At 41.6% G+C, this 13,155-nt stretch overlaps 1 protein-coding gene across 6 annotated transcripts in view; it reads right to left on the minus strand.

The window, feature by feature from the left end:
* The window catches only part of RUFY3 (RUN and FYVE domain containing 3), a 54,697-nt gene that overhangs the window by 19,913 nt on the left and 21,629 nt on the right, over nucleotides 1-13,155 (minus strand). For all 6 annotated transcript variants that reach the window (XM_028743957.2, XM_028743958.2, XM_028743959.2 and 3 more), the window contains 10 exons: nucleotides 10,435-10,608; nucleotides 8,906-9,023; nucleotides 8,318-8,419; nucleotides 5,747-5,870; nucleotides 4,114-4,175; nucleotides 2,924-2,989; nucleotides 2,748-2,817; nucleotides 1,489-1,581; nucleotides 676-762; nucleotides 160-327 (listed from right to left, as the gene is read on the minus strand). In XM_028743957.2, coding sequence (XP_028599790.2) covers nucleotides 160-327; nucleotides 676-762; nucleotides 1,489-1,581; nucleotides 2,748-2,817; nucleotides 2,924-2,989; nucleotides 4,114-4,175; nucleotides 5,747-5,870; nucleotides 8,318-8,419; nucleotides 8,906-9,023; nucleotides 10,435-10,608 — 1,064 coding nt within the window. The remainder of the gene's footprint in view (nucleotides 1-159; nucleotides 328-675; nucleotides 763-1,488; nucleotides 1,582-2,747; nucleotides 2,818-2,923; nucleotides 2,990-4,113; nucleotides 4,176-5,746; nucleotides 5,871-8,317; nucleotides 8,420-8,905; nucleotides 9,024-10,434; nucleotides 10,609-13,155) is intronic.

Genomic DNA, 13,155 nt, shown 5'->3' on the forward strand with positions numbered 1-13,155 from the left:
CCAAGTGAGGTTGAGAATGCCGAGGGTCCTCTTCTTGAACTTCAGGCTGACCAAGCATTTGAACCTTGGTGTCTCATATCCAAACCCTGCATATTTTCCACCATAAAGCTAAGAGGAGTGAGTCATTACCTAGCAGCCAACCTGGTCTGGCTTGCTTACCTGCAGCTTGAAGGAAAGTTCGAGTTTTAGGGCCCTGAGATCATCAAGCTGCTGCCTGAGTGCCACCAGTGCATCTTGCTTCTCACAGACATCTTTTTCCAGCATCTTCATGGCCAGTTCCATCTCTTGTCTCATTCCAATCTGCACCTCAAGCTCTTTTTCCACATCCTAAATCACACACACACATACATTTACAGTATATGAAATCTGGAATATGAAAAATCTACCCACATTGTCCATTCCTCCAGCACAAAAAATGATAGGTGAATTTTCTATACAAATCCAGAAGAGCAGCAGTGCTAGTTTAGCCCATTGAATGCTACTGAATTTATTGTGAGATGAGCCTTTGTAGGCTTCACCCTACTTTATCAAAATGGTGTTTCTCACATCTGATTAAGTAAAATCCAGCTTCCAATGAATGCTAATTCTCCATTCATATGGGAAAATGTCAGTACAGCATGAGATCCAGGGCTTGTAAGAGTCTCTTAGACCTGAGCATTGAGTTGTGCCACCTACCAGCCGCAGCTGTGTTTCTTCCTTTAAGTGTTTCCGTGCTTCACTAAGGGCCTGTCCATCTGCAGTTCTGTCTTGCTTGGGAACCTGCTGTTAAATCAGAAAAGCAATGGGGTTTTGTTGTCGTGTTTTTGGTACTCAACAAATATCACAATGATTAAATGATGTCCCTTCTGATTTTTCTCTTTTGGCTAAGTTCATGCAAAAACATCATCTTTGGAGAGCAGTGTGGTGTAGTTGTTAAGAGCTGTAGAGTCGTAATCTGGTGAACCGGGTTCACTTCCCCGCTCCTCCACATGCAGCTGCTGGGTGCCCTTGGGCTAGTCACACTTCTTCCAAGTCTCTCAGTGTTTGTTGTGGGGGAGGAAGGGAAAGGAGAATGTTAGCCGCTTTGAGACTCCTTCGGGTAGTGATAAAGCAGGATATCAAATCCAAACTCTTCTTCCTCTTCTTCTTTGTTAATTTATCTGTGTAGCTACTACGATACCGAAGGCCACACTAATTATTTAAACATCAGTGTGTGTTCGCAATGGATAGTGTACATTCAGATCTTAATGCATGCAAGTAAATGACAGCACAAGGATCCTTCTGCAACCTAAGTTCTCCAAGGGGAGCTCTATAATTTGGCATGTCAATACACATACCGGACAGATCACAGTATAACAGAGGCAGAGAACAGAAGAAATAAGGTACTTTGCAGTAAAATGCCTTCAGGTCCTAGAAAAGTAAGTTGCACTGCATACAGGCAACTCCATGGCAGTGACGCAGCGGGACGTGATCTACCTGCAGTTGCTAGACACACACAAACACACTGACCTTCCTGTTGGATTCCAAAATATATGAACTTTCTTCTTTGACTCGCTCCATGTCTTCTTGCAGTGTTATTATTCTGTTGTTCGCAACAGCAAGCTGTGTGTGCCAATGAGAACAATGCAATGAGTGAAAAAAAGAACACTATTTGTGACTTCTGCAGATGCTTTCTTGGCCAAGAGTTAAAAAATGAACTTGGACTAGGGCAACTGCGGAACTCCTATTGCTGCATGCCAAGACAAATCATGAGAAATCTTACATATACAAAAGTTGGCCAGTAGAAGATAGCTGTGATGGGTTGCTCAAGAAAGGTGTAGCAACCTCTGGTCCTGACAGTTCTTAATGGCCTCAAACCAAGACCAAAGAAGAATCAAAGCTACCCAGGCTTTCATGCTCCCTAAACCTGTGCTGGACTCCCTGATGAGGCCTTTTGGACCACTCTGCCCACAACCTCATATTCCTGCTTCCTCTAACCTGCCATTCCATGTTCGTGATTCCTGTCCTTACCAACATATGCCTTCCTTGGGGTAGGTGTCTGCCAAGTCTTGTACCAAAATAGTCCTTTACCTGACATCTCCAGGCCATAATGTTGTTTGTTTGGTTTGTACTAGTAAAATGTTTGAGAATTACTTCTGAGTAAATACAAATAGGATTGGGCTTTTAGCTGGTCAGCCATCCTGCACTAAGTTGCATACACACAGGAGTTTTGAAGGGAAATGCCTGTTTTTGTTTTTACAGGGTTCCATATCCGCCTTGGGACATGGGTGGCGCTGTGGTCTAAACCACTGAGCCTTGGGCTTGCCGATCGGAAGTGCAGCAGTTTGAATCCCCGCGATGGGGTGAGCTCCCATTGCTCGGTCCCAGCTCCTGCCAACCTAGCAGTTTGAAAGCACATCAAAGTGCAAGTAGATAAATAGGTACCACTCCGGCAGGAAGGTAAACAGTGTTTCTGTGCGCTGCTCTGGTTTCACCAGAAGCAGCTTAGTCATGCTGGCCACATGACCCAGAAAAACTCTGCGGACAAACGTCAGCTCCCTCGGCCAGTAAAGCGAGATGAGTGCCACAACCCCAGAGTCGTTCGCAACTGGACTTAACTGTCAGGGGTCCTTTACCTTTATATCTGCCTCATCATACTCCACTACAAATGAGGTATTCCTTCCATGTGAGAAAAATTATCAAACATTCAGCCCTAATTAACTTAATACCTGAAATATATTTCCCTCCCAAACATGAACAAAAAGCACATTTATTTGATTTCTACCTACCTCCTCAGTAAGTTTAGTATTGGATTTTTCTAAAGCATCAACTTTCGCCTGCAGATTATTGACTGTGGCACTGTGAAATTAAGAGACCTGCAGTAATTATACTGAAATGAAAGAACTCAACATTAACAAACCAAGTCTTTTACAGGTCATAATTATATAGGAAAACTACACATTACCTTAAATGTCTGTTCAGCTCTTCCACATAATTTTTCTGGTCCAGAATTGCAGTAATTTGACCATCTCTGGAATTGGGACACAATTAATAATAAGGAATAGCAGATCAACATTATATATCAAATACATATGAACCAGATGGGGAGGTGGGTGACTCATTCTATTGTTGTTGTACTTATGAAAAGAAAAAAGACTGAAAGCAACTGTAGTTTAGAAAACATTATAACCCCATTCCATAACAATCAGACAACCTGGACTTAATTCCAACATTATTCCAAACTATGATTAGAGAAGCTTAAGTAGAGTTTGGTGTGATATCTGAATGGACAAGCAATGGCTTATAACCAGGTAGCAAACCAGAATTTAAAAACATGGTTTGAAATGTGTTTGCAAACCAAAGTTTCTGTTAGCTATTGTTTGGTATGATGTCTCAATTAACAAGCCTATGATCATCATTCATCGTCCAGCATTAAAAATCCAGAGAGTGCTGTACCACAAGGACAGAAGTGAATTCGTCAAGCTGAGTGCTGAGAAAACTCAAAAGCTGACAAGTAGCTCCAAACCATGGTTTGCATGTTGTAAGTTTAGAAGCTCAAACAAGACTTGAGTTGAACCGCTGAAAGCAAAACCTTGATTTCCAAGTATGTATGAGTGAGAATGATGAATAGCAAACATGACAAAAGGAAAAGATAATTTATTTAAAAAACTAAACAATAAAGTGACAGAAGCAGTAACCAATGGGGACATTAATTTAATAACTGTGCTAGTATTTCTGTCAACACCTTCTCATACAGTATCTTGCATCTGTGTAAGTTAAGTCACAGCTGCTGTATTAAATTTCTTTAACAGAAAAGAATATAGGCACACGTGTTTTCAGGCTCCATATCTGTACTTCAGAGCTAAATATTTTGGCATTCAGATCACTTTAGTACAGCCTATTTCAGGAAAGAAGTAAACCTTCAAGGCTTCAGTATTAACACTAATATTAGCAGATCCCACCCCAAAACAGTTTTGAATTTATATACTGGTTACAATGTCTCCCAAAAGGTTGATGAGATTGTGTTAAGCCTGTAATTGAATGCTGGGGCTATTATTAGGAGGGAAAGTACAAAGCAGCATAATTGTTAAGTTCAAACTAATATATAGTTTCACAGAACATTCTGACGCACTAGTCCAGAGAAAGATTACCTACCCCTCACTTCCCTTGCTGCTGTTCCCATCCTTTAAGTACATTGAAAAATCGATAACTCCAACCTACAAGAGAAGTCAGTAATGCTTCAGGTCAAAACACAACTAGATTTCTTCTTGCATGAAAAATTGAGTGCCTTATTATGATTACATGGGCAATAATCAGGTAGATGAGCCAGCTTTGCGTGCTCAGATCTTCTTATTTTCTACTTTTTCAGCAGCAGCTCTCACATCACCAATGGTCTTTTAAACAGCTGTTTGAAATGAAAACATATGGGGAAAACCCCAGTGAAAGCACACTACTGCATGCAAGTGAGTAATTCATCTCGCTGGTTCATGGCCGCAGTGTGCCATCAGTGTGTTTCTTCCTACTAAGAATGAAACCCAGCTACCCAGAGAAGATGGGAACTATATTTAAATTAATATCAGTCCAGTTCTTCTGCAGACAGCATCTTAGAAGTAGGGTAGGACAACAGATCATAGCCGACACATTTTTTCCCAGGCCACATCCAAATATATATGAACAGAAAATGCAAATGAGATCTACTTCTGTTCAAAAATAGACACGGTTACCAATCCTCTACTACAGAGGTCGCCAGCGTAACACCTGCAGGTGCACATATCGCTTTCCTGACACCCACAGGGAAGGCTTACCCTTCAGAAATTAGACTTGAAAAAAGCATTCTTTTGTAGCTAACAGAAGAGGTTGTGATGTGTGCTTGGATGCAGTGCCCTTGTGGTGCCCACAACACTTTCTCTAATTTGAAAAAGCACCCACAGGCTTAAAAATGTTGGTGACTCCTGCTCTACAATTCTATGTTCATAAATCTAGAAGCCAGCAAAGAATATGGATCCCATAAACTTTCTTAAACATGCAGGTTTCTAGCCCCCATGGTATGGAAGAACTTGCAGACTGCTTGAGGAGGGCAGCTTAGCTTGGCATCTTCACAATCAGCTGTCCGTACAGATAGATGTTTTGAATGCTCCTCACTTACCCTCACATCTCTCCCTCCTATCGTACTTCGACTTTCTCAGAAGTCCAAGAATAAATCATGAACACTGAGCAAGTCAATATTTTAAAATACAAATTTTCAAAAATTGTGATTCTGTACAGAAAAATGTGTGTTTGCTCAACACAACAGAATTGGGGTTTTTTTTAAAGCACAAAGATTTGCCCTTGAGGGTGCTTTCACCTGGTTCTGAGACGACTTCCTTTTTCTGCTTTCACTTCAAATCAGAACAAAGGAAAAGAAACTAACAGGCTATTTTACTAGTTTAAAGTAACTAGTAACAAGAATGAAGAAACGGCTGCTTAGAGATGTGCAGAGAACAGCTATATTGTTTCAAATGGAAACAGACATACAGTAAAACCTAAAAAAACTAAAACCCTCTTCACTGATAAATGCCAAGAAAATAGAAAACCATACCACAAAGTATCTTAGTTCCCTAAGCCAAAAAAACCTCAACCAGGAGGAAAATCCTTTATTTAGAGTTCAGTGAATCTTGATTTGTGTAGCAGCCACTGACTAGCCAAATTGCATCCTAGTTATGCCTTTCCACCCCCCTTTTTCTAACTTTTTCAAGGGCCAAATGGAAACAACTAAAGAGAGTATATAGGGGAACAAAATATCCATCACCTGTGAATCCAAGTCTTCACCCTTCATGCAAAAGTTTGCATCAATTACATTCAGACCTACTAAAAGACCAGCAATTATGGCACCTTCTTCTTCCATCATTAGCGCGTTAGGTTCATAAAACTCACTGCAAAACAAGTTGAGATAAAGCTTGTCAAATCACTATATTCCAGATATCAACAAATCTACTCATGGTTATGTACTGCTCAGCCTAGTGGATGAGTTGATAAGAAAGCTTTTAAGTTTTACTATAGTTTGTGATGATTAGCCAGGAGGCAGTGGAAGCCAAGCCAGTCACTCTGCAAGAGAATCCTTCTTCAATTATCTACATTATTAAATCACAGGAAGCAGGGATTCCAACTTTAAAACAAGGCTAGGAGAATGGGGCAGAGGATGATTAGGGTTCGATACAGATCCTTCATCCCTCAACACATACAGAGAGATTTGTGGGGCAATTTTGATAACTTCAGAGGGGCATGAATATACCTTGCTTTTGGAGGGGGTATTCTATTGCAAACAATTACACAAGGTGGCCAGGAATGCCTTCTTTCCTTCTACAGTGGTACCTCGCAAGACGAATGCCTCGCAAGACAAAAAACTCGCTAGACGAAAGGTTTTTCCGTTTTCGATTTGCCTCGCAAGACGAATTTCCCCTATGGGCTTGCTTCGCAAGACGAAAACGTCTCGCGACTTTGTTTTCTTTGTCTAAAAACAAAGACATGTTTTGTTTATAAAGTTAATTTATTTTCCCTTCAATTTTTGAACTGCTCTTTACAGTATGTGTGACTTTAAAGAGCAGTTAATAAACTGTTGTTGTACCAAATTTGGCTTTGTTTGGACTTTTTTTGACCATAGGAACGCATTAATTGATTTTCAATGCATTCCTATGGGACTTCGTGCTTCGCAAGACGAAAAATTCGCTAGACGACAAAAATTGCGGAACGAATTAATTTCGTCTTGCGGGGCACCACTGTATAAACATTTTTCATTCACTAAGCGGCTTACTTACAGTCTCCTGGCTACTCTGCACTTTGAGAGTGGCTGAACGAAAATGCCTCTCCCCAGGAATGATGCTATGTGGCACTGTATGGAAAAAAAATAATGGCTGCCCCATCTTTTGTCCATTGAGAACTTGCAAAAGGGAAGATAAACTGATTAAAGTTTTATTTTCCTGTCCACTTTCATTGCAAAATAAAGTGAATTTTATAAATATACCATTTATAGGCCTTCAGAATTTAAAAAAATAAAATCAAAATGTCAACCAATCAAAACTTTACAACACTGGCTCAGAGACGGCACAATGGGTCAGTGTGTCCGTCTGTAAGCCAGAAGGTTGGTGGTTGGCGCCCACCCTGGGACAGCTGTAGACAGAATTCCTTCATTGCAGGGGGTTGGACTAGATGACCCTCAGGGTCCCTTTCAGCTCTATAGTTCCATGATTCTATGAAAGCAGTCAGCAAGTTTTATAGGGCTCTTCTTCATCCTGGATGTTATATTAAGATAAAATAGCAGTAAGTGCGGGAAGTACTTGGGGTCATGGTAGAAAAGCTCCAGTATTTGCCATGGCGTCATTTCAGGATTAAAACGGAAACTTTTCTTTCATGGCTCATGAGACCGCATGTACAGGATGGGATCATGACACATGTGCAAGAGGAGGCCAATGTTAGAAGTCTGAACGGCTTGCTTGCGTCAAGGTCATTGTGAATAACCAACAGGTATGTAAAATTAGAGAAAGCTTCAAAATTCCGAAAACATTAAGAGCAAGGAAATGGTTTTCCATAACTATATTCTTTCAAAAGAAAACAGAAGGCAATCACCGCATGCATTATTTACATTGAATCTGTCTATAGTCCACGCTCTATAGCTCAGTTGGTAGAGCATGAGACTCTAAATCTCATGGCCTGGGTTCAAACCCCATGTTGGGTGAAAGATTTCTGCATTTGCAGGGGGTTGGACTAGGCGATCCTTGTGGTCCCTTCCAACTCTCTGATTCTATATGTGTATTTCTGACCTATAATGGCTCAAGAGCAAACAGAGAGAATGTGTGTGCGCGCATGCACAAACACACCCACAGAGTTTAGAACGGGCAGCTGCTATGCATTGCCACTCTCCTGAACTGTTGTCCATTTACTGTCAGCAAGATTAATTCTCACTTCATTTCATATGCAAAGTTAGCCTGCGGACAGGAACCTATTTATCTTATTTTTCTACGGTAAAATGTCTAGTAAAATTTTAAGCGCTTTCATAAATTTGTGACAGTGTACACATTTTTTTCTCGGTGTAGGGTAAAGTCATGTCTATGGGAAACCTTTGAGTTCCTTTCTAGAGCCCTCAATGCTCGCAGGCAGGTATTCAAAGAAATTATGACACTTTAGCAAGTCTCCAAACAAGATTATACATTCCACCCATGCTGCTATCAAAACAACCTCTGGAAGTGCCAGAACAACAATGAGTCAAATTATGAATACAGAGGCGCACAGAGAAGATACCCACAGAGAACAATTTGCTTATGTAATAAATCCCCTTTTATTGAAAGCAAGGCTTCTCTGGGTCAAGAAACAGCAAACTACTAACCTGAGAATTTCCCTTCTGTTTATCAAGGCTTTCATGTACTCAGAAAGCTTCTTCTGCATGAGAGCTAGGCGAAGCCATGCCCTTCCTCTACCCACAGGCGTCCTATCAATACCAGAGACAAAAAGATATATGCTGTTATATAATCTACATTCCAACTTCCACACCCAGAATAAATAGTAAAATTGAGAGAATCTTTTATTTTAGTGATGCAGACTGTATCTGACTAAGATGATCTTTTCTTGCTCCATGCAAGAAAATTAGTTTTTAGTTGGGGGAATCAGAACCATAATATTCCAAATATGGCCCAACAGATTTCTAAAATTTGCTATTGCTTTCAAATCTCTTCATTTGCAACGCTGAATTTGCCTGTTTCATTGTTGTCGCACACAGAGTTGACATTTTAGTCCAGTTCAGACATGACAGGAAACAGGCACCTAAACTGAAGGCAGAGAAGCTGTGGAAAGCTGGGCAAGTTGCTAACTATTTGTGTGCTGAATAGACTTCTGGTTGATGGCCACTGCCCTACAGCATCCCTGGCAAATGCCTGACCAGCTTCTTGTTGAAAGGGTAGACAAAGTCTTCACTTACTTCAACCCTGGCAGATCTTTAACACTTGCTGTGATTTCTCCAGCTTCAGGGACAAACTTCTCTACCAACTCCAGAGGTCCCCAAAATGACTTGTTTTGGCCCAGGAAAGTCTTCTTGGCTAGATAAAAGCATTGTTACCTCTTATATCTGAATCAACATCTTAAAATTACAATGGGATCATGTGAATTGCCTTAGAAATACAAATCATATACAACAGCCCACCCAAAATATCAATCCATTTACACTGCTCCTTCACCTTTATCCTATGATCTGTTGTGTTCTATAATCCTTCTGTGAACAGTGTAATTATTTCAGACAAGGAGCCATGCAGATTGGCAGCAGGTACGCAATTATAGGAAGAAAGAAGCAGTTCATTTTGTCTTCCCCCTTTTCTCATTTCCTGTTTTCAGACTTGAGTGTCTCTCCAGTGCAGTTTTTCAGCAAATAGTGTTATGCAGTGCTTTTTTCCCGGAGGGTACTCAAGGATACGCAATACCAGCACCTCTTTTTTGTTGTTGTTAAAAAGTGTGGCACTTGCTGTAACAACTTCATGGTGAGTACTAGAGTATAAGAGTTGTGCAGGAAGAGGCATCTTTGGTAACAGAAGTTGCTAGAAAGCCACTTTAGGGGGTGAGCGTACAAGTGTTGACCCCTCCCTCACTTCTCACAGGTGGAAAAATAGTTCCTGTCCCAGGATTCAGACTCATTATAAAAGAAAAGTTTGCTTAGGCCTTTAATGGAAAAATACTGCTCTATAGCAACCAGTACAGAAGTCTCTGCTACAGTATGCATGATGAGACAGGAACTATTTTTCCGCCTGTGAGAAGTGAGGGAGGGGTTGTGAGTCAACACTTGCACTCTCACCCCCTTTTAGGCTGCAACTGGTGGGCAAGCTGGCATCCCTTCAGGGGCTGGTTTTGGCTCCAGAACCTCAATTTTCTGAAGAACCTGATTATCAGCAGGCAGGAGGGCAATTCTCTTTCTCTCCTCTTGTGATTGGCTCTTAAGTGCCATCAAGTCAGTTGCTTACAGAGAGAATTGTGTGCCAGGAATGGCTGTGACCAGGACACTTCTCTGTTTTGCTCCCATATTGTTCTGGGGTGACACACTTTACAGAGACGACTCTCTTCATCCTGCTACTGCCACTGTGGCATTGCTGGAAGGCAATACCAGGGGATAGTCTGGACCTCCAGAACAGACAGTGAGCACTATGTGAGAAAGTCTGCTGATTTCTTCTACACCCTAAGAGAATTAAGGGGTGGGAACACCTTCACGTAGAAACCTGCCCCTGCCTAATTTGACTGAAAACAACTTTATTCTAACATCTGTGCAAGCTGCCTTGAAGACCTAAATAGTAGAAAGGCAGAATAAAAATATGCTAAATAAAATAACACCCACATAAGTATTATTTCTGTGGGCAGCTTTGTACATAGGACAAAAAAAAAAAAGTGACCACATGCAGAGGTGGAATAGCAATTTAACATTGTGGACCTAATCACTCAAGTAGGTTTGCCATCACAATCACCCACCTTTTAAGCCATGTTTGAGACAATGTTCCATCACTACAAAAAACTGCTGGAGGGGTGCATAGTCAGAGTCCAAAGTTCTCCCAAGATTAAGAGCAGATTCAATCAAGCCCTTTATGCTCAGCTTAGCCATGTTCATCAGGTTCATGCGTTCATTAGCCATGAGATAGTTGGGATCTGCAACAAAACACACAGACAAAGTTTGGTCAGAAAAATGCCTCGATGGAAAATCATTTTCAATGGGCAACTGTTATTTTTAACGTAAGGGAGACTATGGATACTGAAAGGCAGAGTATTTGTAGAAACCAAAGCTATAGGTCTTGTTTTTTTAAACTATGGCAACAGCAGCACATCAGACAGAGCCAAAAGTGATTCAGTTACCAGAATATTTAAATTAGTAAACAAAGAAAAACTGAGTGTCTCTGGGGGAAAGGTTTAAGAGACTTGTGGCAGGGATTTTCTAGAGAAATTAGCCATAAGGAAAACAGCAGAATGGGCAGAGGGAGGAGGATACAGCTCTTTGGTGACTGACAGATCTAGCTTCTAATCAGAGAGAATGATTTTTCCAGGGCTCTCCTATCACAGTGTTTTGGGAAAGGGATGCTGCAATTATCACCTTGTATCTTGCACCATGGGGACGCGGGTGGCGCTGTGGGTAAAAGCCTCAGTGCGTAGGGCTTGCCGATCGAAAGGTCGGCGGTTCGAATCCCCGCGGCAGGGTGCGCTCCCGTTGCTCGGTCCCAGCGCCTGCCAACCTAGCAGTTCGAAAGCACCCCTGGGTGCAAGTAGATAAATAGGGACCGCTTACTGGCGGGAAGGTAAACGGCGTTTCCGTGTGCTGCGCTGGCTCGCCAGATGCAGCTTTGTCACGCTGGCCACGTGACCCGGAAGTGTCTCCGGACAGCGCTGGCCCCCGGCCTCTTAAGTGAGATGGGCGCACAACCCCAGAGTCTGTCAAGACTGGCCCGTAGGGGCAGGGGTACCTTTACCTTTTATCTTGCACCATCTTGTTCTTATCTGCCCTTTGCTGGTCCTGCTAGTACTGCTAGCTGGGAAAATGTGGGATGCTAAGGTCCTTTTGCATCTTAGTCACATACTCACACATCCACTCCTGTCAAATCAGTTTTGCTTTCAGTTCCTATGACTTTTAGTGCCAACGGGGCAGAACAGAAGCCTAAGGCTTCCCCTCAACCCTATTCATCATAACTCCATAGCCCTTACACCCATTCTTCTGGAAATGCTGCAGACCGCTTTCTTAGAGATACCTCTACAATGTATACCATTTTCATGATAATGTTTTTGCCTGTAAAACAGCAGAGAGGGAAGGGAATCCTCACCCCACAAAAAAGCCCCACCCAACTTTAAGGACACCTGGCACATAAAAAAACTCCTCCCAGATACAGGATATTCATCTGTAATTTGGCTGGTTTCTTATCTAGGAGCACCTCTCTCTGCGGGGTGCTATTTTCCTACAAAATTGCCCACAAAACAATAGGAGAGATCAAGTCATTGTCTTTATCCACCTCAAAATTCTACATCTTGCCCTAGTAGGAAAACAACTGTAGGTATCCTTTGGAAATTTGGCAGGATTCATCCCCTCAGAAGGGGTAACAAGCCAGAAAGTGTCATCCATGTCTGTCAAAATTATAGACAGTACTTTTTTAAAAAAATTAGAAATATATCCCTAACAGATACTGCTGTACCTCTTTGTCTCCAAACTTAGTCCAATAGCTTCATTTTTTTCATATCAGGATTCAGACTCGGACCCAAACCAAACTAGACAGTCTCCAAAGCTCCTCAAATTAGGCTGTTTTAGATATTTTCTTGAGCATCCTTTTTAAAATCCCTAACCTCTGTTTTACATTTTTTAAAAGCAAGTTTTTAAAAATCTGTATTTCTGTTCTAAATTAAGCCTGTTTTACACAAGAAAATGCCTTTGCATGTAATGCTAACTCACACATTCACAATTAGGTTATAAATGTCTCAGGAAACGGCCAGTCAAGCCAATTACATAAGCAATTAAATTTGGAGAAAGTATATGTACAAACGAAGTATATGTACAAATTACATGCAAGCAGTATTTAACAAAAAAAGATTTCTGTTTCATGAGCAATTAAAAGCAATATGTGTGAGCTCCAACATTAACCAAGGGTTTGTCCACACTTGAGTTTAATATACATTTGAAGCAATTAGCAGTCCTTTTTATGTAAGGTCGTCCACATTCACCCCACCTAAATAGTTCCTGTCCTGATAACGTTCCTGTGAAATTTTGGATTTCTTCAATCTAGAGATAATCCATTGAGTTTTGGAAAACACAACTCCAAACCACGCTACTGGAAACAGCAGACAGTTTTTTCCTGGAAGTGGATCAAGCATCCATTTTTGCTGCTCCCCTTTCTATGCCCTCTAGATCTGTGGTTCCCAACTTGGGGCACACACCCCACAAGGGGGCAATTTGATTTTTAAGGGGGCGGGAATTCAAGAATGAGTTATTAACAATGAATGGCCTTTTAGACTTCCTCCAAGTGAATAGGAGTTCTTTTTTTGAATAATAAGAATTATATCACGGAGGAGGGGCATCAGGATTTTAGAGATGCTTAGGTGGGGCATGGGGATGCGGGTGGCGCTGTGGTCTAAACCACAGAGCCCAGGGCTTGCCGATCAGGAGGTCGGCGGTTCAAATCCCCGTGACGGGGTGAGCTCCCGTTGCTGGGTCCCTGCTCC

Source organism: Podarcis muralis, chromosome 9 (genome assembly GCF_964188315.1).
Source record: "Podarcis muralis chromosome 9, rPodMur119.hap1.1, whole genome shotgun sequence".
Lineage (NCBI taxonomy): Eukaryota > Metazoa > Chordata > Lepidosauria > Squamata > Lacertidae > Podarcis > Podarcis muralis.